This window comes from Schistocerca serialis, chromosome 5, assembly GCF_023864345.2.
Source record: "Schistocerca serialis cubense isolate TAMUIC-IGC-003099 chromosome 5, iqSchSeri2.2, whole genome shotgun sequence".
NCBI lineage: Eukaryota > Metazoa > Arthropoda > Insecta > Orthoptera > Acrididae > Schistocerca > Schistocerca serialis.
The window spans coordinates 451,510,827-451,537,532 of record NC_064642.1 but is presented as its reverse complement, the minus strand read 5'-3'; the positions used below and the strand labels follow the sequence as shown (position 1 = coordinate 451,537,532).

The 26,706-nt window shown below is 44.7% G+C and overlaps 1 protein-coding gene across 3 annotated transcripts in view; it reads left to right on the top strand.

Annotated features, from left to right (window-relative positions):
* Positions 1-25,334, top strand: part of LOC126482380 (uncharacterized) — a 91,706-nt gene extending 66,372 nt beyond the window's left edge. For 2 of the 3 annotated variants that reach the window (XM_050106479.1, XM_050106478.1), the window contains exon 7: positions 20,345-21,137. In XM_050106479.1, the coding sequence (XP_049962436.1) occupies positions 20,345-20,514 (170 nt within the window). In that variant the 3' untranslated portion in view covers positions 20,515-21,137. Of the gene's footprint in view, positions 1-20,344; positions 21,138-24,190 lie in introns of those variants that run through there. The other variant, XM_050106480.1, reaches the window with a different exon arrangement.
* Positions 25,335-26,706: the final 1,372 nt, after the last annotated feature.

The window sequence follows — 26,706 nt, the reverse complement described above, 5'->3', positions numbered from 1 at the left end:
TGCTCCGTTTTCCGTCCGCTGCGGTTCTGGGTGTTCCCTCTGCGGTCCGCGCCCACCAAACCCGCTCCTGGGGGTTTCATCTACGGTCTGGGGTACCAGGCGTTCCCCCTGCGGTCCGCGCCCGCTCACCACGACCTGTTGGAGCGTTGCCGCTCCGTTTTTCATCTGCTGCGGCTCTGGATGTTCCCTCTGCGGTCCGCGCCCACCAGTCCCACTTCTGGGTGTTCCATCTTCGGTCTGGTGCTCCTGGCAGTCCGTCACGGGCTCGTTTACCATCTCCATGTCTCTGGTTCTTCTGTTTGTGTAGTGTTGCAGCTGGCCCCGTTGCTCCTTTAACAATTCCAGAGCCGGATCCCAGGCTCTGCTTAGCTGGTACCCTGTGTCACGATTCATAAGATCGTCAGCCATTTTAATCTCAATCGATTCTCTTATGACACTGTCCCAAAATCTGGGTGTTTGTGCTAGAATCTTGGTATCCTCATACTTCATGGCATGATCTAGCTCTAGACAGTGTTCAGCAATGGCTGACTTAGTCACCTGTCTTAATCTAGTGTGCCTCTGATGTTCTTTGCACCTGATCTCCACAGTTCTTGTCGTCTGGCCAATGTAGGACATGCCACATTGACAAGGTATATTGTAAATCCCTGGTTTTCGTAACCCCAGGTCGTCTTTGACACTCCCCAGCAGTCCCCCGATCTTGTTGGATGGACAGAAAACACACTTGATATTGTGTTTACGCAGGATCCTACTGATTCTGGCAGAAATAGAGCCAGCATAGGGCAGATATGCCACCTTCCTTGCTTCATCTTGGCCTTCTTCAGGAACCTGTGGTATAGTGGCTGGTCGGAGTGCCCTCTCAATTTGTCTGTCCGTGTATCCATTCTTGGAGAAAACTGTTTTGAGACGTTCTATCTCTGTGGGTAGATTCTCTTGGTCTGATAGGGCACGTGCTCTGTGGACCAAAGTCTTCAGAACCCCATTCTTCTGTGCAGGGTGGTGACAACTGCTGGCCTGCAGATATAAATCAGTGTGTGTAGGTTTTCGGTACACGCTGTGGCCAATTGATCCATCTGCTTTCCTCTGGACTAGTACATCCAGAAATGACAGCTGGCCGTTCTTCTCCAGTTCCATGGTGAACTTGATATTAGGGTGGCATGAGTTAAGATGTTCAAGAAACTCATTGAGCCTGTCCATCCCATGTGGCCAGATCACGAAGGTGTCATCCACATACCTAAAGAAGCATGTGGGTTTAAATGTGGCTGTCTCCAATGCCCTCTCCTCAAAACTCTCCATAAACATGTTGGCAACCACAGGGGACAGTGGGCTGCCCATAGCTACACCTTCAGTTTGCTCGTAATATTGGTTTCTGTACAGGAAATACATGGATGTCAGTATATGACTGAACAGGTCCAACAGAGCACCATCAAATTTCTCTGCAATCAGTTCTAGTGAGTCCTTCAGTGGGACCCTGGTGAACAGCGATACCACATCAAAACTAACCATGATGTCCGAATCTGTGATGTTCAGTTGCTTGAGGCGTTGCAGGAAATCTTCTGAGTTGCGGATGTGGTGAATACATTTCCCCACATATGGAGCCAGGAGACCTTTCAGGTACTTGGCTGTTGTGTACGTAGGTGCCCCAATATTACTGACAATAGGACGTAGGGGCACACCCTCCTTGTGTATTTTAGGCAGACCATACAGTCTGGGTGGCACTGGCGCTTTTTCCCGTAGTTGTCTGATGATCTTATCGGGCATCCCTGTTTCCTTCAAGAGAGCACTAGTCTTCTTGGCCACCTTGTCCGTGGGGTCACACTCCAGAATTCTGTATGCAGGGTCCTCCAGAAGTTGGCGTACTTTCTCATCATAATCCACTCGCTGCAAGATGACAGTGGAGTTCCCTTTGTCTGCTGGCAGTACCACAATGCTGTTGTCTTCCCGTAGTTTCTTGAGTGCAAGCCTCTCCTCGGTTGTGATGTTCGATTTCGGCTGCCTGGCCTTGGTGAGGGCCCTGCAGGTCTCTCGGCGGACTTCCTCTGCCACATTAGGTGGAAGTGTGGCTGCAACTTGCTCTACTGCACTGACGAAACCTGAAATGGGTACGTTTCTAGGGGTCGTAGCAAAGTTGAGACCCCTGCTGAGTACCTTTAAGGTCGTATCATCAAACTGTATGCCACTCAGATTCGTCACCGTGCGTGTCTCTTCCATCTGCTGTGCTTTCTTGCTCATGCGGTCAAACTTTGCAGATTGGCAAGATGAGGCATTCCTTCTAGCACACTCAGCTAAAGACCAGGAGGCACTGTCTACCCAATCCCAATCTTCTCTTGTTAAGGAAGCTGCCATGTACAGATGAATGTGTAACAGCTCCCTGGCCACAACATCTAACCTGTGGCGCATATCTCGAATCCTCTCTCTCACCAGTGCCATGCTAGCTCTGCGTTTTATCTTGTTCGCCACTCTGGAGTTGATGTGATGTTTAATTCTGGCAAATACTGGTACCACTTCTCCATCTCGACACCTCAGCAAAAAACTGAGAGAACTCAGCATCTTCCCTTTCTTCTGCCGTAGCTTGTCCAGCTTCTTGATATTCTGATACATGTCCTCCCCGTAGAGACTTTTGATGTAACTCTTCAGGCTTTCCGGCGATCTAATGACATCTTGGGTTGTCGGGTGTTCTGCCGGATATCAGCGTCGTACTTGCACGATATTTCGGTCACGTAGCTCGAGACCTTCATCAGGTGCGACCTGAGACTGCTCCTCGAGTGGACCTGGTCCAGTATTTATGCCTATGGACTTCCCCCTCCACCAACGGCTGCAGGCGCTTCCTCTGTGGTCCGCGCCCATTCCCTGTGACCTGCTGGAGCGTTGCTGCTCCGTTTTCCGTCCGCTGCGGTTCTGGGTGTTCCCTCTGCGGTCTGCGCCCACCAAACCCGCTCCTGGGGGTTTCATCTACGGTCTGGGGTACCAGGCGTTCCCCCTGCGGTCCGCGCCCGCTCACCACGACCTGTTGGAGCGTTGCCGCTCCGTTTTTCATCTGCTGCGGCTCTGGATGTTCCCTCTGCGGTCCGCGCCCACCAGTCCCACTTCTGGGTGTTCCATCTTCGGTCTGGTGCTCCTGGCAGTCCGTCACGGGCTCGTTTACCATCTCCATGTCTCTGGTTCTTCTGTTTGTGTAGTGTTGCAGCTGGCCCCGTTGCTCCTTTAACAATTCCAGAGCCGGATCCCAGGCTCTGCTTAGCTGGTACCCTGTGTCACGATTCATAAGATCGTCAGCCATTTTAATCTCAATCGATTCTCTTATGACACTGTCCCAAAATCTGGGTGTTTGTGCTAGAATCTTGGTATCCTCATACTTCATGGCATGATCTAGCTCTAGACAGTGTTCAGCAATGGCTGACTTAGTCACCTGTCTTAATCTAGTGTGCCTCTGATGTTCTTTGCACCTGATCTCCACAGTTCTTGTCGTCTGGCCAATGTAGGACATGCCACATTGACAAGGTATATTGTAAATCCCTGGTTTTCGTAACCCCAGGTCGTCTTTGACACTCCCCAGCAGTCCCCCGATCTTGTTGGATGGACAGAAAACACACTTGATATTGTGTTTACGCAGGATCCTACTGATTCTGGCAGAAATAGAGCCAGCATAGGGCAGATATGCCACCTTCCTTGCTTCATCTTGGCCTTCTTCAGGAACCTGTGGTATAGTGGCTGGTCGGAGTGCCCTCTCAATTTGTCTGTCCGTGTATCCATTCTTGGAGAACACTGTTTTGAGACGTTCTATCTCTGTGGGTAGATTCTCTTGGTCTGATAGGGCACGTGCTCTGTGGACCAAAGTCTTCAGAACCCCATTCTTCTGTGCAGGGTGGTGACAACTGCTGGCCTGCAGATATAAATCAGTGTGTGTGTAGGTTTTCGGTACACGCTGTGGCCAATTGATCCATCTGCTTTCCTCTGGACTAGTACATCCAGAAATGACAGCTGGCCATTCTTCTCCAGTTCCATGGTGAACTTGATATTAGGGTGGCATGAGTTAAGATGTTCAAGAAACTCATTGAGCCTGTCCATCCCATGTGGCCAGATCACGAAGGTGTCATCCACATACCTAAAGAAGCATGTGGGTTTAAATGTGGCTGTCTCCAATGCCCTCTCCTCAAAACTCTCCATAAACATGTTGGCAACCACAGGGGACAGTGGGCTGCCCATAGCTACACCTTCAGTTTGCTCGTAATATTGGTTTCTGTACAGGAAATACGTGGATGTCAGTGTATGACTGAACAGGTCCAACAGAGCACCATCAAATTTCTCTGCAATCAGTTCTAGTGAGTCCTTCAGTGGGACCCTGGTGAACAGCGATACCACATCAAAACTAACCATGATGTCCGAATCTGTGATGTTCAGTTGCTTGAGGCGTTGCAGGAAATCTTCTGAGTTGCGGATGTGGTGAATACATTTCCCCACATATGGAGCCAGGAGACCTTTCAGGTACTTGGCTGTTGTGTACGTAGGTGCCCCAATATTACTGACAATAGGACGTAGGGGCACACCCTCCTTGTGTATTTTAGGCAGACCATACAGTCTGGGTGGCACTGGCGCTTTTTCCCGTAGTTGTCTGATGATCTTATCGGGCATCCCTGTTTCCTTCAAGAGAGCACTAGTCTTCTTGGCCACCTTGTCCGTGGGGTCACACTCCAGAATTCTGTATGCAGGGTCCTCCAGAAGTTGGCGTACTTTCTCATCATAATCCACTCGCTGCAAGATGACAGTGGAGTTCCCTTTGTCTGCTGGCAGTACCACAATGCTGTTGTCTTCCTGTAGTTTCTTGAGTGCAAGCCTCTCCTCGGTTGTGATGTTCGATTTCGGCTGCCTGGCCTTGGTGAGGGCCCTGCAGGTCTCTCGGCGGACTTCCTCTGCCACATTAGGTGGAAGTGTGGCTGCAACTTGCTCTACTGCACTGACGAAACCTGAAATGGGTACGTTTCTAGGGGTCGTAGCAAAGTTGAGACCCCTGCTGAGTACCTTTAAGGTCGTATCATCAAACTGTATGCCACTCAGATTCGTCACCGTGCGTGTCTCTTCCATCTGCTGTGCTTTCTTGCTCATGCGGTCAAACTTTGCAGATTGGCAAGATGAGGCATTCCTTCTAGCACACTCAGCTAAAGACCAGGAGGCACGGTCTACCCAATCCCAATCTTCTCTTGTTAAGGAAGCTGCCATGTACAGATGAATGTGTAACAGCTCCCTGGCCACAACATCTAACCTGTGGCGCATATCTCGAATCCTCTCTCTCACCAGTGCCATGCTAGCTCTGCGTTTTATCTTGTTCGCCGCTCTGGAGTTGATGTGATGTTTAATTCTGGCAAATACTGGTACCACTTCTCCATCTCGACACCTCAGCAAAAAACTGAGAGAACTCAGCATCTTCCCTTTCTTCTGCCGTAGCTTGTCCAGCTTCTTGATATTCTGATACATCTCCTCCCCGTAGAGACTTTTGATGTAACTCTTCAGGCTTTCCCGGCGATCTAATGACATCTTGGTTTGTCGGGTGTTCTGCCGGATATCAGCGTCGTACTTGCACGATATTTCGGTCACGTAGCTCGAGACCTTCATCAGGTGCGACCTGAGACTGCTCCTCGAGTGGACCTGGTCCAGTATTTATGCCTATGGACTTCCCCCTCCACCAACGGCTGCAGGCGCTTCCTCTGTGGTCCGCGCCCATTCCCTGTGACCTGCTGGAGCGTTGCTGCTCCGTTTTCCGTCCGCTGCGGTTCTGGGTGTTCCCTCTGCGGTCCGCGCCCACCAAACCCGCTCCTGGGGGTTTCATCTACGGTCTGGGGTACCAGGCGTTCCCCCTGCGGTCCGCGCCCGCTCACCACGACCTGTTGGAGCGTTGCCGCTCCGTTTTTCATCTGCTGCGGCTCTGGATGTTCCCTCTGCGGTCCGCACCCACCAGTCCCACTTCTGGGTGTTCCATCTTCGGTCTGGTGCTCCTGGCAGTCCGTCACGGGCTCGTTTACCATCTCCATGTCTCTGGTTCTTCTGTTTGTGTAGTGTTGCAGCTGGCCCCGTTGCTCCTTTAACAATTCCAGAGCCGGATCCCAGGCTCTGCTTAGCTGGTACCCTGTGTCACGATTCATAAGATCGTCAGCCATTTTAATCTCAATCGATTCTCTTATGACACTGTCCCAAAATCTGGGTGTTTGTGCTAGAATCTTGGTATCCTCATACTTCATGGCATGATCTAGCTCTAGACAGTGTTCAGCAATGGCTGACTTAGTCACCTGTCTTAATCTAGTGTGCCTCTGATGTTCTTTGCACCTGATCTCCACAGTTCTTGTCGTCTGGCCAATGTAGGACATGCCACATTGACAAGGTATATTGTAAATCCCTGGTTTTCGTAACCCCAGGTCGTCTTTGACACTCCCCAGCAGTCCCCCGATCTTGTTGGATGGACAGAAAACACACTTGATATTGTGTTTACGCAGGATCCTACTGATTCTGGCAGAAATAGAGCCAGCATAGGGCAGATATGCCACCTTCCTTGCTTCATCTTGGCCTTCTTCAGGAACCTGTGGTATAGTGGCTGGTCGGAGTGCCCTCTCAATTTGTCTGTCCGTGTATCCATTCTTGGAGAAAACTGTTTTGAGACGTTCTATCTCTGTGGGTAGATTCTCTTGGTCTGATAGGGCACGTGCTCTGTGGACCAAAGTCTTCAGAACCCCATTCTTCTGTGCAGGGTGGTGACAACTGCTGGCCTGCAGATATAAATCAGTGTGTGTAGGTTTTCGGTACACGCTGTGGCCAATTGATCCATCTGCTTTCCTCTGGACTAGTACATCCAGAAATGACAGCTGGCCATTCTTCTCCAGTTCCATGGTGAACTTGATATTAGGGTGGCATGAGTTAAGATGTTCAAGAAACTCATTGAGCCTGTCCATCCCATGTGGCCAGAGCACGAAGGTGTCATCCACATACCTAAAGAAGCATGTGGGTTTAAATGTGGCTGTCTCCAATGCCCTCTCCTCAAAACTCTCCATAAACATGTTGCCAACCACAGGGGACAGTGGGCTGCCCATAGCTACACCTTCAGTTTGCTCGTAATATTGGTTTCTGTACAGGAAATACATGGATGTCAGTGTATGACTGAACAGGTCCAACAGAGCACCATCAAATTTCTCTGCAATCAGTTCTAGTGAGTCCTTCAGTGGGACCCTGGTGAACAGCGATACCACATCAAAACTAACCATGATGTCCGAATCTGTGATGTTCAGTTGCTTGAGGCGTTGCAGGAAATCTTCTGAGTTGCGGATGTGGTGAATACATTTCCCCACATATGGAGCCAGGAGACCTTTCAGGTACTTGGCTGTTGTGTACGTAGGTGCCCCAATATTACTGACAATAGGACGTAGGGGCACACCCTCCTTGTGTATTTTAGGCAGACCATACAGTCTGGGTGGCACTGGCGCTTTTTCCCGTAGTTGTCTGATGATCTTATCGGGCATCCCTGTTTCCTTCAAGAGAGCACTAGTCTTCTTGGCCACCTTGTCCGTGGGGTCACACTCCAGAATTCTGTATGCAGGGTCCTCCAGAAGTTGGCGTACTTTCTCATCATAATCCACTCGCTGCAAGATGACAGTGGAGTTCCCTTTGTCTGCTGGCAGTACCACAATGCTGTTGTCTTCCCGTAGTTTCTTGAGTGCAAGCCTCTCCTCGGTTGTGATGTTCGATTTCGGCTGCCTGGCCTTGGTGAGGGCCCTGCAGGTCTCTCGGCGGACTTCCTCTGCCACATTAGGTGGAAGTGTGGCTGCAACTTGCTCTACTGCACTGACGAAACCTGAAATGGGTACGTTTCTAGGGGTCGTAGCAAAGTTGAGACCCCTGCTGAGTACCTTTAAGGTCGTATCATCAAACTGTATGCCACTCAGATTCGTCACCGTGCGTGTCTCTTCCATCTGCTGTGCTTTCTTGCTCATGCGGTCAAACTTTGCAGATTGGCAAGATGAGGCATTCCTTCTAGCACACTCAGCTAAAGACCAGGAGGCACGGTCTACCCAATCCCAATCTTCTCTTGTTAAGGAAGCTGCCATGTACAGATGAATGTGTAACAGCTCCCTGGCCACAACATCTAACCTGTGGCGCATATCTCGAATCCTCTCTCTCACCAGTGCCATGCTAGCTCTGCGTTTTATCTTGTTCGCCGCTCTGGAGTTGATGTGATGTTTAATTCTGGCAAATACTGGTACCACTTCTCCATCTCGACACCTCAGCAAAAAACTGAGAGAACTCAGCATCTTCCCTTTCTTCTGCCGTAGCTTGTCCAGCTTCTTGATATTCTGATACATCTCCTCCCCGTAGAGACTTTTGATGTAACTCTTCAGGCTTTCCCGGCGATCTAATGACATCTTGGTTTGTCGGGTGTTCTGCCGGATATCAGCGTCGTACTTGCACGATATTTCGGTCACGTAGCTCGAGACCTTCATCAGGTGCGACCTGAGACTGCTCCTCGGGTGGACCTGGTCCAGTATTTATGCCTATGGACTTCCCCCTCCACCAACGGCTGCAGGCGCTTCCTCTGTGGTCCGCGCCCATTCCCTGTGACCTGCTGGAGCGTTGCTGCTCCGTTTTCCGTCCGCTGCGGTTCTAGGTGTTCCCTCTGCGGTCCGCGCCCACCAAACCCGCTCCTGGGGGTTTCATCTACAACCGAGGAGAGGCTTGCACTCAAGAAACTACGGGAAGACAACAGCATTGTGGTACTGCCAGCAGACAAAGGGAACTCCACTGTCATCTTGCAGCGAGTGGATTATGATGAGAAAGTACGCCAACTTCTGGAGGACCCTGCATACAGAATTCTGGAGTGTGACCCCACGGACAAGGTGGCCAAGAAGACTAGTGCTCTCTTGAAGGAAACAGGGATGCCCGATAAGATCATCAGACAACTACGGGAAAAAGCGCCAGTGCCACCCAGACTGTATGGTCTGCCTAAAATACACAAGGAGGGTGTGCCCCTATGTCCTATTGTCAGTAATATTGGGGCACCTACGTACACAACAGCCAAGTACCTGAAAGGTCTCCTGGCTCCATATGTGGGGAAATGTATTCACCACATCCGCAACTCAGAAGATTTCCTGCAACGCCTCAAGCAACTGAACATCACAGATTCGGACATCATGGTTAGTTTTGATGTGGTATCGCTGTTCACCAGGGTCCCACTGAAGGACTCACTAGAACTGATTGCAGAGAAATTTGATGGTGCTCTGTTGGACCTGTTCAGTCATACACTGACATCCATGTATTTCCTGTACAGAAACCAATATTACGAGCAAACTGAAGGTGTAGCTATGGGCAGCCCACTGTCCCCTGTGGTTGCCAACATGTTTATGGAGAGTTTTGAGGAGAGGGCATTGGAGACAGCCACATTTAAACCCACATGCTTCTTTAGGTATGTGGATGACACCTTCGTGCTCTGGCCACATGGGATGGACAGGCTCAATGAGTTTCTTGAACATCTTAACTCATGCCACACTAATATCAAGTTCACCATGGAACTGGAGAAGAATGGCCAGCTGTCATTTCTGGATGTACTAGTCCAGAGGAAAGCAGATGGATCAATTGGCCACAGCGTGTACCGAAAACCTACACACACTGATTTATATCTGCAGGCCAGCAGTTGTCACCACCCTGCACAGAAGAATGGGGTTCTGAAGACTTTGGTCCACAGAGCACGTGCCCTATCAGACCAAGAGAATCTACCCACAGAGATAGAACGTCTCAAAACAGTTTTCTCCAAGAATGGATACACGGACAGACAAATTGAGAGGGCACTCCGACCAGCCACTATACCACAGGTTCCTGAAGAAGGCCAAGATGAAGCAAGGAAGGTGGCATATCTGCCCTATGCTGGCTCTATTTCTGCCAGAATCAGTAGGATCCTGCGTAAACACAATATCAAGTGTGTTTTCTGTCCATCCAACAAGATCGGGGGACTGCTGGGGAGTGTCAAAGACGACCTGGGGTTACGAAAACCAGGGATTTACAATATACCTTGTCAATGTGGCATGTCCTACATTGGCCAGACGACAAGAACTGTGGAGATCAGGTGCAAAGAACATCAGAGGCACACTAGATTAAGACAGGTGACTAAGTCAGCCATTGCTGAACACTGTCTAGAGCTAGATCATGCCATGAAGTATGAGGATACCAAGATTCTAGCACAAACACCCAGATTTTGGGACAGTGTCATAAGAGAATCGATTGAGATTAAAATGGCTGACGATCTTATGAATCGTGACACAGGGTACCAGCTAAGCAGAGCCTGGGATCCGGCTCTGGAATTGTTAAAGGAGCAACGGGGCCAGCTGCAACACTACACAAACAGAAGAACCAGAGACATGGAGATGGTAAACGAGCCCGTGACGGACTGCCAGGAGCACCAGACCGAAGATGGAACACCCAGAAGTGGGACTGGTGGGCGCGGACCGCAGAGGGAACATCCAGAGCCGCAGCAGATGAAAAACGGAGCGGCAACGCTCCAACAGGTCGTGGTGAGCGGGCGCGGACCGCAGGGGGAACGCCTGGTACCCCAGACCGTAGATGAAACCCCCAGGAGCGGGTTTGGTGGGCGCGGACCGCAGAGGGAACACCTAGAACCGCAGCGGACGGAAAACGGAGCAGCAACGCTCCAGCAGGTCACAGGGAATGGGCGCGGACCACAGAGGAAGCGCCTGCAGCCGTTGGTGGAGGGGGAAGTCCATAGGCATAAATACTGGACCAGGTCCACTCGAGGAGCAGTCTCAGGTCGCACCTGATGAAGGTCTCGAGCTACGTGACCGAAATATCGTGCAAGTACGACGCTGATATCCGGCAGAACACCCGACAACCCAAGATGTCATTAGATCGCCGGGAAAGCCTGAAGAGTTACAAGACCTGAACTATTCAATTCAGTTAACATAGTCCTCAGCTCGTGGTCTTGCGGTAGCGTTCTCGCTTCCCGCGCTCGGGGTCCCTGGTTCAATTCCTGGCGGGGACAGGGATTTTCTCTGCCTCATGATGACTGGATGTTGTGTGTTCTTCATCATCATTTCATAATCATTGACTCGCAAGTCGCCGAAGTGGCGTCAACTAAAAAGGACTTGCACTACGGTGGCCAAACTTCCCCTCATGGGGCCTCCCGGCCAACAATGCCATACGATCATTTCATTTCAGTTAACAGAGAGGAAGAAATCAGTGACCATAAGGCTGTTTAACATCAATGACTCCAGGTATTGAAAGAAATGCTAAAAAGAAAGGAAATATTTTTTCTTGACAAATATGACAGGAAACAGATTGCAGATTATTGAAGCAGCCAACAACAAATGACATGTATGCTGAGGATGACAAAACTCTTGGTATTATACAATTGCAGTGCTAGGAAGTTGTTATTGCAAAGAGTACTTCATCACAGATTTAAGCAAAGTCAAAGTGTGTTGACAAACAAAGTGTGAGCAAAGGCCAAAATAGCATAATGGGAGCAATATAAGCAGCATTCAAAGAATTGAATATTGAAATGTTGCCCATCAATTTGATGAAAAATCCTCAGTACATGAAATTGTTAAATGGATGTAGATCATCTTTTCACTCACTCATTGAACACAAGTAAAATATTATAGAGAAAGGGTTGAAATGCTGAAGTCAGGCTTCTCAAATTATTTCACTGCAGATCATAGTTCTGCTTTCAATTATTGCATGAATGCTGAAACGACTTACATTGAGCCAAATGACTACAGAATAGAAAATCAAATTGTAATTAACGCAGTAGAGAAGTACACCTGTATGAATCCCTACAGATTACGAGCAGAATATTGTAGGTTATTAGAGCATAAACGTTTCCAAGTGATAGGAAAGAGGTACAGGCCATTGCCATTTTAAAAAGAGTTGTTGGATTGGTGCATGTAGTTGTAGATCTGCTGCTGTCATTTAGTGTCATATTTATGGAACATATTTTATGCTTGTGTTATGATGTTTTTGAAGAAAACGTATCTACAAACAAAGATCTTGTAAAACTCGGCTCACTCTGTCTGTCCATGGGATCCAAAGAGCCACAGATAATGATGCAAAGGTTGAGACTGGGTTCCTTGACTTGCAAAAGGCATTCAGTACTTTCTACACTGCTTTTTAGTATGAAATATGAGCCAATGGAAAATCAGACCAGCTTCACAACTGGATTAATAATTTCCTAGCAGATACAACTCATCATATTGTTCCTGATGGGGAAATACCACCATATGCAAAAGTTACTTTGGGTGTAGTTCAAAGGCTAGATACTACTGGAAGCTTGATGAGGCTGTTTGTGGATGATGTACCTTGGAAAGTTTCAGTACCAGAAAACTATAGCAAAATGCAGGAAGTTCTGCAAAGGATTGGCAGTGTGCAGAATGGCAGTGGACCCTCGATTTAAATAAATGTAACATATGGCACGTAAACCATGTTGACAGTAAATCATTTAAAACAGTTGTGACAGTAAATACCAACATAATTAATTGTGGGTTGGGAAAAGTTGATGACAGACTGAGAGTAATTGAAGTAAATGTAAGAATGCAGTTCGTTTACAGAAGAAAGGATTTATACTTTTTTATCAGATGTTCATTTAATAAACTCGGAGAAGCTCATAAAGATCCAGTGGCATGTGCTACAAGAGAGACGTTGTGCATTACGGGGAGGTTCACTGTTAAAATATTGAGAGTGAATGTTCCAAGAAGAATAAGGCATCATATTAGTTCCTCCCACATACATCCCAAGAAATCACCATCATATGAAAGTCAGATATATTAGAGTTCACACAGAATAATATTATGAGGAAAGCTGCTACTCACCATATAGTGAAGATGATGAGTCGCAGATAGGCACAACAAAAAGACTTTCACACTTAAAAGCTTTCGGCCAAAGGCCTTCGTCAACAATAGACACCTATATGCACGCACGCGCACACACACTCACACAAACAGAAACTCTCACACACGATTGCAGTGTCAGGCAGCTGAAACCACTCTGTGAGCACCAGCACCAGTGCATGATGGGAGTGGCGACTGGGTAAGGAGGAGGCTTGGGCAGGGAGGGAGAGGGATAGTATGGTGGGGATTGTGGACAGTGAAGTACTGCAGGTTAGGTGGGGAGGGCAGGAGAGAGGTAGGGAGGGGGAAGGGAAGTAATGGAAAAGGAGAGAAATAAATAAAAAGACTGGGTGTGGTGGTGAAATGACAGCTGTGTAGTGCTGGAATGGGAGCAGGAAGGGGTTAGGTGGGTGAGGACAGCGACTAAAGAAGGTTGAGGCCAGGAGGGTTACGAGAACATGGGGTGTATTGCAGGGAAAGTTCCCACCTGCGCAGTTCAGAAAAGCTGGTGTTGGTGGGAAGGATGCATATCACACAGGCTGTGAAGCAGTCATTGAAATGAAGGATATCCTGTTTGGCAGCGTATTCAGCAACATGTGGTCCACTTGTTTCTTGGCCACAGTTTGTCGGTGGACATTCATGCGGACAGACAGTTTGTTGGTTGTCATGCCTACATAGAATGCAGCACAGTGGTTGCAGCTTAGCTTGTAGAACACATGACTGATTTCACAGGTAGCCCTGTCTTTGATGGGGTAGGTGATGTTTGGATTGGAGTAGGTGGTGGTGGGAGGATGTATGGGACATGTCTTGCATCTAGGTCTATTACAGGGTATGATCCATGAGGTAAGGGGTTGGGAGCAGGGGTTGTGTAAGTATGGACGAGTATATTGTGTAGGTTCAGTGAATGGCAGAATACCACTGTGGGAAGAGTGGGAAGTTTAGTGGCCAGGACATTTCTCATTTCAGGGCATGATGAGAGGTAATCAAAACCCAGGTGGAGAATGTAATGCAGTTGCTCCAATCGTGGGTAGTACTGAGTTACGAGGGGAATGCTCCTCTGTGACTGGACGGTGAGACTCTGGGAGGTGGTGGGAGACTGGAAAGATAAGGCATGGGAGATTTGTTTTACTGTCAGTGAAGGCTTCAATGAGACCCTCGGTATATTTCGATGACCACTGGTGTCTAAGGGACTTCTTGGTGTGGAATGGGTGGCAGCTGTCGAAGTGGAGGTATTGCTGGTGGTTAGTTAGTTTGATATGGACAGAGTTACTGATGTAGCCATCTTCGAGGTGGAGGTCAATGTCTGGATAAGTGGCTTGTTGGTTTGAGTAGGACCAGGTGAAGCAAATGAGAGAGAAGTTGTTGAGGTTTGGGAGGAATGTGGATAGGGTGTCCTCACCTTCAATCCAGATAGCAAAGGTGTCATCAGAGAATCTGAACCAGGTGAGGGGTTTAGGATTGTGGGTTTTTAAGGAGGATTCCTGTAGATGGTCCACGAATAGGTTGGCATAGGAAGTTGCCATGCAGGTGCCCATAGTCGTATCCTGGGTTTGTTTGTAGGTAATGCCTTCAAAGGAGAAGTAATTGTGGGTGAGAATATAGGAGTGCGGGTAGTGGCAGGGGTGAGTAGAGATTGGATTGGATTTGGATTGTTTGGGGGAGGAGACCAGACAGCGAGGTCATCGGTCTCATTGGATTAGGGAAGGACAGGGAAGGAACCCAGCCGTGCCCTTTCAAAGGAACCTTCCCGGCATTTGCCTGGAGCGATTTAGGGAAATCATGGAAAACCTAAATAGGGTGGCCGGACACGGGATTGAACCGTCGTCCTCCTGAATGCGAGTCCAGTGTGCTAGCCACTGCGCCACCTCGCTCGGTGAGTAGAGAGATGGACACCGGGGGACAGGTTCTGGGATGGGCCCTGAGATTTGAATAGTGACTGTAGATCCTGCTGGGTTACTGGAATGGGGTCACTGTGGCAAGGTTCATCGGTGAAAATATCTGACAGCTGGCGAAGTCTGTCCGCCAGGTAATCCTTGCATTTCAGAACAACAGTAGTATAGCCCTTAGCCGCAGGTAGGATTATAAGATTGGGATCAGTTTTTAGATGGTGGACTGCGGTTCTTTCTGTGGATGAAAGGTTAGTCTGCATGTTTAGGAATTTGGGGAATGATGGTGAGGCAAGGTTTGAGGTTAAGAAATTCTGGAAAGTTAACAGGGGGTGGTTTGGGGGTAGTGGAGGTGGATCATGGTTGGATAGACGAGTGAACTGAGTTAGGCAAGGTTCAGTATTGGTTTTTGGTTGAGGCTGATGGGTAGGGTTGGTGGTGAAAAAGTGATTCCACTATAGGGACCGGGAGAAGAAGAGAAGGTTTTTAACTAGTCCTGCGTGAATGAATTTGGGAGTGGGGCTGGTAGAGTTGGTGGCGAAGAAGTTTTTCCACAGTAGGGACCGGGAGAATGAGAGAAGGTCCTTAACAAGTTCTGCATGATTGAATTTGGGAGTGGGGCTAAAGGTGAGGCCTTTGGAAAGGACTGATATTTCTGTGGGGCTAAGGCTTCTGGAGGAAAAGTTAATGACTGTGTTGCAGATCTGTTTAAGTTCTGGATTCTGTGTGGTGGTGGGAGGGAGTTTTGGAGGGAGGGGTAAGTGTAGTAGGTCTGCAAGACAGGGTTTGTCAGCTATGAGGGGCGTGGGGGAGGTTTGGAGGTTGTTGTAGAGGTGGTGGACAGTGGTACTCCAAGGTGGGAGTAGGAAATGAGCAGGCTGGAGAGCTTTTTGAGGTGGCATCATGCATGTTACTCAAGTTCCTGCAGGGCAAGAGTTTCGATGTGTGTTATGGGTTCCAGGAATTTGGGATTCCGTAGCAGGAGAATCTTGCAGATGGAGAGAAGGTACTGCAAGGAGGTTTGGCCTTGGTTGATATCGTTTTGCAGGACAATGTTAGTGAGGGCTAAGGATTGGCGGAATTTGAACAGGCGGAGGTCATTGTGAAAGGAGGGGTGGCAGCCAGAGGTGGGTAATTTGATGGTAAGGTCATTAGGAAGGATTCCATGAGACAAGCAACAATGCAGGAACAGGATGTGGGACTGGTATCTGGCTAGGGATAAGGAGACTTTTCTGTATTGACACAGATCTAGGTCCCCCATTTGCTTCACGTGTTCCTACTCAAGCCAGTGAATCACCTCTCTAGACATTGATCCCCACCTCGAAGACGGCTACATCAGTACCTCCATCCATATCAAACCTACTAACCACCAGCAACACCTCCACTTTGACAGCTGCCACCCATTCCAGACCAAGAAGTCCCTTCCGTACAGCCTAGCCATCCATGGTCGTCGCATCTGCAGTGGCGAGCAGTCCTTCTCGAAATATACCGAGGGTCTCATTGAAGCCTTCACTGACAGTAGTTATCCTCCTGACCTTGTACAAAAACAAATCTCCCTTGCCTTATCTTTCCAGTCTCCCACCACCTCCCAGAGTCTCACCATCCGGCCACAGAGGAGCATTCCCCTCGTAACTCAGTACTACCAAGGATTGGAGCAACTGCATTACATTCTCCACCTGGGTTTCGATTACCTCTCGTCATGCCCTGAAATGAGAAATGTCCTGCCAACTGTCCTTCTCACCCCTCCCACAGTGGTTTTCCGCCGTTCACCGAACCTACACGATATACTCTTCCATCCTTAAGGCGGGTCCACACTGAGCGCGCCGCACCGCGCAAAACGGCCTTGCGCGGTTCTGCGCACTCAGTGTGGACAGCGAACCACGCTGCGCCGCATCGTGCTGCGCCGCGCAGTTTTCCAGCGGTTGTCGGTACATCAAAGGAAGTGGCGCGATTGCGCGTGCTCAATTTTGACGGGGCTTCGGCTTGCTCCATCTTCAGACCATGCGCGCGCTCCAAGTGGAACACAGTGCACGCCTCGGAGCGGCGCGGTGGGGTGCGGACGGCGCACTCCCTTCTGTTACAGCTGTGCGCGGGATGCAGCAGCACGGCGTGGCGCGCTCAGTGTGGACCCGTCTTTACACAACTCCTGCTCCCAATCCCTTACCTCACGGCTCATACCCCTGTAATAGGCCTAGATGCAAGACGTGTCCCATACAACCTCCCACCACCACCTACTCCAATCCAGTCACTAACATCACCTATCCCATCAAAGGCGGGGCTACCTGTGAAACCAGTCGTATAGTCTACAAGCTAAGCTGCAAACACTGTGCTGCATTCTATGTAGGCATGACAACCAACAAGCTTTCTGTCCCCATGAATGGCCACAGACAAACTGTAGCCAAGAAACAAGTGAACCACCTGTTTCCGAACATGCTGCGAAACATTCTATCCTTAATTTCAATGACTGCTTCACAGCCTGTGCAATGTGGATCCTTCCCACCAACACTTTTCTGAATTTTGCAGGTGGGAACTTTCCCTGCTATACATCCTGTGTTGCCCTCAACTTTTGTTAGTTGCTGTCCTCACCCATCTAGCCCCTTCCCTGCTCCCATTCCAGCACTACACAGCTGTCATTCCACCACCACACCCAGTCTTTTTATTTATTTCTCTCATTTTCCGCTACTTCTCTCCCCCCTCCCTACCTCTCCCCTGCCCTCCGCCTAACCTGCAGCACTTCACTGTCCACTATCCCCACCATACTATCTCTCTCCCTCCCCGCCCCAGCCTCCTCCTTAACCAGTCGCCATTCCCATCATGCACTGGCGCTGCTACTCGCAGAGTGGTTTCAGCTGCCTGACACTGCAGTCGTGTGTGTGAGTTGTGTTTGCATGAGTGTGTGTACATGCGTGTGTATGTGTGTCTATTGTTGATGAAGGCATTTGGCCGAAAGCTTCAAATGTGAAAGTCTTTTTGTTGTGCCTATGTGTGACTCAGCATCTTCACTATATGGTGAGTAGCAACTTTCCTTCTCGTACATTCCATCCTGGATTTTCCAGAGCTCATACAGTTGTTTACTGACAGTTGTTCTTACCATGGACCACTTGAAAATAGATTGGGAAAAGATTGTAGGATTGTGTTTCTGAAAATTCCCACTGCCTTACTCCTTATGATGCTTTTGAGTATATGTGTAGGTGGATATGTACCTGTGGATGTTAGTTTTCTCTAAAATTTTGAAATTGCCTTTATGGTCATGCTTATGAGTTTGTAAATCCAAAACTTTCCTACTTGTTTTCATTTTGGATCCTGAGTTTAATCTTACCACAGAATTAAATGCTTCAATGATAAATCTGATATCAGAGATGCTGCTTGTCGTCTTTGCTGCTTTAAGTATAGTCACTAGGTGGGTGCATTATCTGGCTTATATAAATATTTACAATATTTATTGAAATAATAAACCCCAAAATTCAAAAGAGTTGTGATAGAGCAGTGGACTTGCATTCTGGAGGAGAAGGATTCCAATCACTGTCTGGCCGCACAAATTTAGACATCTGTTTTTTCCTTAAATCATGTAAAGTGGATAATAAGTTTGTTAATTTGGAAACATCAAACCAGATTTCCTGCCCTATCTTTGTCCAGTTTGCGTTTGTGATCCTTCTCTAATGACCTTATCGGTAAGGGACCATTATTACTTAATCTTGCTTTCTTTCTCCATTCAGAATTGGTAGAGTTATTTCATTGCTTTAGCATATACTTAGCTACAAATTCTGTAGACAACATGACTCAGCCATAATGTACCAATATTGTTGCAGCTGCTACAAGTTATATAAGTGTGTAGTTTATGAGCAAATGGTCAGGTTGACTTGATGGCTTCCATTAAATTGTGCCCAAGGGCCAAGTTGATCTGTTGCTGTCTTAACATTTTGTGATTGATTTTGATGGCCTATACCATTTGGGTCTCTTTTCCAATCCCATCTCTTCTGAATTGTACTGGTGAGAACACTCTTTGCAACACACAGTTCATTCTTGCAGTCAACCAGACCCCAGTCACTGCAAGTCTTTGTAATCCATTTGACACTTTTCCTGAGAAACAATCTCTGCTACTTCCAAATTATCAATGTAAGTGTAGACCAGATGTGGCTTGAATTCAAAGAAATAGTATCGACAGCAGTTAATAAATTAACTAACGATGGAGCCCGTCTCCCGTGGTACACAAAATGGGTCAGAACACTGTTGCAGAATGGAAAAAGAATGCAAAATTTAAATGAACTCAAAATATCCTAGATTGGCGACCCTGTACAGAAGTTCGAAATTTAGTGCAGACTTAAATGCATGATGCTTATAGTGAAACATTGTCTTGAAACCTGGCAGAAAATGCTGTATGTTAGGCTGTTTGCAGATGATGCTGTCGTTTATCATCTTGTTAAGTCACCAGAAGATCAAAACAAGGATGCAGAAGGATTTAGGAAAGAATCTGTATGGTGTGAAAATTCGCAGTTGACCCCAAGTAATGGAAAGTATGAGGTCATCCACATGAGTGCTAAAGGGAATCCAATAAACTTCAATTACACAATAAATCAGTCAAATATAAAGGCCATAAGTTCAACTAAATTACAATTACCAACAACTTAAATTGGAAAGAAGGCTTAGAAAATGTAACAGATCTACTAAAAAGACTGGCTACACTACACATGTCTGTCTTCTTTTGGAGTACTGCTGTGCGGTCTGGGATGCTTACCAGATAAGGTTAATGGAGTACATCAAGAAAGTTCAAAGAAGAGCAGCACATTTTGTATTATCATGAAATAGGAGAGAGGGTCTCACTGACATGATAACAGGATCTGAGGTGAACATAATTAAAACAAAGTCATTTTTCATTGTGGTGGACTTTTCTCATGAAATTTGAATCACTAATTTCTCTTTTAAATGCGAAAATATTTTGTTGAGGCTGACTTACATAGGGAGAAATGATCATCACAATAAAATAAGGGAAATAAGAGCTCAAACAGAAAGATATAGGCGTTAGTTTTTTAAATGTGCTATTCGAGATTGGAATAATAGAGAATTGTTGTGAAGGTGGTATGATGAACCCTCTGCTGGGCACTTAAGTGTGATTTGTGGAGTATCCATGTAGATGTACTTCTACCCTCCTCCTTCATTACATTCTTCTGCCCCATGGTGGCCTCACACTCCCATGTTTCTCCCCCATTCCACTTTAACTCACCCATGTATTCCTTTATTTATTCTCTCTTACTCTGGATCTTCTATATCCTTTTGCATTTTAGTGCATTTTTTCTGATGACCGCCCTGCCCCGCGCGCACACACACACGTTGCCCTTGGTTCGCTGCATAGGTGCATGTGAATGGATGCTCTGCACCAGTACTACCTCTCATGACTAACTCTGTTCTTCCCTCTTCCAGCTCTGTGTCTTTCCCATGTTGTCCCAATCTGCAAAATATATGAAATGTGTTTTCCATCTTTGAATGTATAAAATTTGTTGGTTCTTAACAAATATGTAGTACATTAGTTCTACGTAATTGCAATTCTTTATCAGGAGGCAACAATTTTACTTATTTAGATATATTTTCCTGTTTCAGAACGTAGCCCAAAACCTTTCCTGTTGCTCAATCCTGAAGTGCGTCGGTTGAGTACAAGAAGCTCTGATGACAATGTTCAACTAGTTTCAAAGAATGACGAGTATGAAAGACGCTCTGATATGGACATAACCCCTAATTTACCGCTCCTATTAGCAAAGCGATCATCATAATGTTACAAGAGCATCATATGTTCATTAATTAGAATAGTTTTAATACCCACTAGTCATTAATCGAATAATCGAAGCCCATTCTCTGATACATTGATTTACATTGACATTTTGTTAATGTTTTCTGTAATTAATGTACGTATTTTATATTGTACCTGTGAGTAATTATTCACCAAAATGTGACCATTAACTATGAACAGTTGTGTTATCTTACCTTAGGATCCTGTTGCATATGTGTGCTCCCTCTTTTTTTTAAAATATGTAATTACTGTATAGGTAGTTTCTTTATCATTGTTAGTGATCTCAATATTTATAAAAGATAGTGAGCATAATACCAATGAATGAGCATCTGAACGATGTGCTCCACTGTGTTGGATTCTAGTCATATATTACATGACTGTAGGTTTCCTAAAACCAAAACTATATTCACAGTCATATTTGAACCACCCTTAAAATTTACATAATTATTTCATGATCTGGGGAAGGGGGGTGGTGGGAAGAATTAAGAGACTGTATATTTATACTTAATACAGTTTTAAGGGCAGTTTGTATTGAAGTATTGGTTAATTTCTTTTTTAAGACAGTTGTTAGTTGTATCATTTACTTAGAACCACTATTTTTTTTTTTTTTTTGAATGTGGAATAATGTTGGATTTCCTTTCCTGTTCGTGGTGTATTACAGTTGTCCTCCGCATATACTTTAGCGAAGACAGTTTCATTTGTCCTTATTTTTGCAATATATCACACACACACACACACACACACACACACACACACACACACACACATTATTATTATTATTTCATCTGGGGTACATTTGTACTCTGATTTTTCCTTTTCTTCTCTCACTATGTACTTTGTATAATTCATTTGTTCAGATACTGAGAATACAAATGAAGCACTGCTATTCTTCTCTGTCGCTGTACCAGTGTTCCACACCACCAAATTTGTTACTTAATCCATTAATCTTGCACCTCACTTTTCCTATTTTTAATGTAATCACATATACATACTTTTTTAAAATTTGTCTTCCTTCATAAAATGCTTTAGTTATCTTTGACCTGAGTGTGGATGTGTGTACTAAGAATCATTATTTAGTTTCATTTTACTTCTTTAAAAATGGTATTGGAGCTTTTGTTAATCTGAAACTCTGCAGAATCTTTGACCTACAGAGTTGACATGTCAACAAAAATTCCATTCCTCCCATCATGTGTCAGTGACTCCCAATAGCTTTCCTTATCGCCATTTTGTCCTTCATTGTTGAAACTATTGGCCAAGTGTGTATTCCAGTGTACACCACAGATTTATTTTTGTGATTAAAATAATATATGAATCATGAGCTTTGTTGAAAATTGAGTTAGGTGGTATGATAGCATCAGATTAAGCTTATTGCCCTGAAAGCTTCAAAATATCACCATACTTTGCTTGATTCCAAATAGTTTGTTGTTGACTTAACTACTTTTCGACCTACATCCCATGTCACATACACCCTGCACAGTAACTAATATACTAGGAGAAAAATGTTGAATTGTGTGCTCACTTGTTCAGTCATGTTAAAGTTAGATGGATAGGTAGAATCACTTAAACTTGAGCTGAAGGAATATTTGTGAATTACTATAATTGAGAATGTATGGTTATACTTGACAGCACAAAACGGCCAACAGGAAGTGTGGTCGTCAGAAAAATGTGATCCTAGAGATTAATAATAATTAAGAACATTGACTTATAAGATGTATAGTTCACAGAAGCTCACAATGATTCGGCAAGGATTCTGGAAATGTGAAATTATTGCATGTTTTATGTGTTGTTGTTGAATTAATTTGGATTTTAAATTTGTCATATTGTGTGGTAGTGGGCTTGCAATGTTCCAAAGGGGAAAGGTTCATTATTGGCTGTTCTTATAGATTGTTCAAAACTGTTATGAACCAGTTGTTAAGCAAAGCCCTTGTTTCTGTGAAACGTTTGTTTTAATGCTGACCACTGATGTCGTTCAAAGCAGGATTCAATTTCAGATCTGCTCTGGAAAAGTTTCTGTTTTTACTAAATTGGTTGTGACAAATTGCTTATGGCCTTTGCGTTTTGTATGCCATATTATTTCTCTCCTGTTTTCAGTTCCAAATGATAATTTGAGCAGAGACACATTTTTGAGATATTGAAACATTGATACTGTGAAAATATTTTTTTGAAAATTGCCAGTGATGTTTGAATTGCAACATCCTCACAGTTTGTAGTAGATTTTAAGGAATAGTAGTGCCTTCTGAAAGCTGCTTATACGAAATATTTGGAGCTTAGCAACAACTATTCTCTGTATTACAGCATGTTATTTACAGAACTGATATTCAGTGTGTGTGTGTGTATGTTCACAATAAAACATAAATTCAGATTTATTACTCCTAAGATGAATCAGTGCTGGCTACATTTAGAGATTTACTGGTGTTTGAGATAGTATATAAAAGTTATCTGTGGATTGCAATACTGAAGATTCCATAAATTCAGTTGTTAGACCTGTTGAATCTCAGAAAGATATAAAATGTAACTTGAGAAGTGTTTGAAGTGTCAGTGACAAAATTTCACTCTTTATGGAAACTCTAGATTTTTAAAGGGTTTTGAAATGGGGGATGCTTGTTCATATATTATATGGATGTTTGTAGGGTACATAGTTTAGTACAAGCTATTCAGTAATCAGTCATTACAAGCAGAAGATTGGTGTTAATACTTATTACAGTGTTAAAAAAATTTAGCTTATGCAGCTCATAACAGTCCATGTTTTTACCAGTACGAGATCAGGTGACTTCCATTATATTTCCATTGTGGTTTGTACCCTTTATGCTTGGGATAAGGAAGGATCATCTGTGCAAGAACTGAATTACCCCCTTGATACTATAGCCGAAAATGGATTCCATTGATGCTTTTTAAGAGAGTGAAGTTCAGTTACTGGAAGATTGTCAGGGTACCATTTCCTTTCATGGTGTGCTTAGGATTTGCATTAATCAGGCACCCTTTCCTCCCTTTCCTTGTCTCTCTCTACTTTATTTATGAGTACAGTGGCCTACATGTATCTTTCAGGAAGAAAAATTTGGTTTCTTTATTATCGTTTATCCTCAATAATGGAAATCATTGTAGCAGAAGTCAAATACATGCAGAAGTAACTTAAAAATGATGATGTGAGGCTGGCCTGGACTTCTGTGTTTTTGTCAGCTATGGAATTGAGTTACTTTGTAAGTAACAGCAGACATGGCTGGTTGTTGAAAGCAGATAATACACCTTCCTCTGTGTGTACTATCTGGAAGTAATAATCACAGCTTCCTTCCTTCTCCAAAGTGTATTACAAGGCTGTAACTTCTTTTTCTCAAGATTCAACTGCTATTGTCTCTTCAGAAATTATAAGTGAGAGAATTTAATTATAGTTTTTCAGTGCCTGGCGAAACTGCCAAAAACAAAAACAAAACAAAAAAAAAAAAAAAAGATCCTGTAGCATGTTGTTTTTCAGTGTCAGTGATGTCTTTTTAAAAAGGCAACTAGCAGAAGTTGCTTTCAGTTAGCACACAGAGTTTGCATTTAATTTTATTAAATAAAGAAGTTTTTATATTTTTATGAAGTGTGTTAATGTTACAGTTTAGAATTTACAAATTCTGAATGGGTGCTATTATAAAATGTAATAATTAAATTAATCTTTTCAGTGAAAAACATACTAAGAAAGGAAGCATAACTAGAAGTTCAGCAACTTTATAATGGTGGCATGTGTACAGAATCACATGCTTTCATCTTATAGAATGTATAACAAAGAAAACATTTAAGATTTAGAATATCGACTTTTTTATTAGTTTTTGAGGTAATATTATTGCCTCCAGTGTTTTATAAGGAAGAAGTGTTGAACTGTGTGCTTCCCTTTTCCCTTATGATATTGTCTTTGTGAATGTCCTGGGTGTCCATTGCATTCCATGCTGTAATGTGCTGACAATGATTTTAGTTGGGTGAGATTATCTGTTTTATTAATTTTTTATTTTTTGTATGTATAATAAAGTGGCATCAGATATCATACTTCCTCTTTAACAATATGAGAGTGAAATGTGATATTTTTTCTGATATAGATGCTAAAGTTCTTCTGTCTACAAATATTAATCTGAAACTAGTTGTAAAACAGAAGTTAAAGACAAATGTAATACCTGTGGCGCTCCATTAGTTTTGGATTTGGTATGCTTCTCAGTGTAGTATTTGTGAAGCAGTGAAGGAGCTGCAAATCATAAATTATTATAGGTTGTTACTATTTAATGAACAGCTCTTACATTGTAAGTTTCTATGCTATGTGTTTCTATGTACAGACTTCAGAGATGTTATTTATCTGTTGAGTTGGCTCTCAATTGTTTGTCATGTGATTTGTTGCTTGGAGTGTGTGTGTCTGAAATGCTGCAGTCAAACTTTTATAGAACTAGATTGAGAAGAGTGTTTTTTCCTGTGATAAAAAAGTAAGAAAATTATTTTCTGGATAATTACTAAATGAGTGTCTTTACTTCTTCAACTTCAAGTGGTACTGTTGTGCTGATTTTATAAACACTTTGACAAGTGTGTTAAATTATGCATTGTTAAATAATGTTTAATACTCACATGTTTATATTTGCCAAAATTCTCCAAAGGGAGAAAGGATGCAAAATGTTTGTTTCAGATTCTTGTACTGTACAGTTTCAGTGATATATTATCAATGTATAATAATGCAGTACAAACTTATTATGATTTTGTTAGAGCACAAAACAAGATTGCTGAATAAATGCTTCCAAATATTCTACAATAAAAGTCCACAAATATTTGTGTGTTGTTGCACTATAATTGGATTGTCAAATTGATTTGATATGCACACATCAACCCTCCCATGTATTAAGAGTATTGATGACATGATTACTATTGAAATGTTTATCATAAGAAAGATGAAATACATTTTTTACTTCCCATTGTACATTAACATAAGTAAAAAGTGGTTTCAGTCGAGGATAATGAAGTGCTGAAATCATGTACTGTATCCACGAATGTCACCATTAAGAGTGATTCACATTGGATGTAGATGGAACAAAATGTCAAGTCATGTCACAGAAATGCAAGAGGGGGGGGGGGGGGGGGGGTGGTTACACTAGAGTGGTATGTTACACTAGACCAGTGGTTGTCAAACCTTTTCGCTCATGAGCCCGTACTGACATTAGGGGGCAGCACCATGGGCCACATATCGACCAATCTTACAATTGCAGGGTGTATACGACCCGGGACAACCAGGAGATCCGGGAAAAACCTGGGAATTTTTTCATCCAGGAGGAAACTGGGAAAAACTAAGGAATTTTTTAGAATTCTGGGAACTTCTCATTATTTTAGTTTACAGCTAAATTTTTGTAATTTTGACTAGTGAGAACCAGTACCCTAACAAAGGATATTAAGACTGTATCTCGCTACTGCAGGTTAATACTGCAGTAACAAAACATGAACGGGGAGGGGAGGGGAGGGGGGGGGGGGGGGAGAAAGGAAACCACACATAAATAAATTGCAAAGGAAATGCGCCACATACAACAAAACACAGTGCTCATACAAGTGTCTGCCAACAGCAAAATGTGTTAAACGTTTAGCTTTAGGAAGACTATGCAGTGCTTCATAAAAACAAATTGCCTCCGATGAGCATGATGTCAGAATTGTTTACATTAGTTTCGTTTGAGTAGTTGCGAGCGAGCTTTTACGCATGCGCAGTTGAATCATGTATGAGAAGTACCTTCTCCCACTTCTGGGTACAGAAGTGTGGCTGTTAGATGGCAGGCAGCCAGATACTAACCAGAAAAATTTAACTGACACACCCAAGCTGCCAGATTCGCGCATGTGCGAGAGACCCAGATTGAGGGGATGGAGGGATAACTGGGGTATCTTCCCCGGGCAACAATTACAGTGGAGGGCCAAATTCATAGTCTTGAGGGGAAAAAACTCATTTCACAAAGCGCCTAGCACCCAGCGCACATTGGTCTATCGATTATTTATATGATTTTGAAACACATTCCTGTTGGTTTTTGAACACATTCTAAGTTGATTTCTGAATGAATCATAAGTTGAGTTTTGAATGCGTGCATAGTGTACGTGATGTCTGCCAGGGTAATCCCTGTCGCATCTAGAAATAAACTTTCCTGCAGACAAAAGAGGGCGGGGCTGTACGAGCTGAGCAGATGAGTGC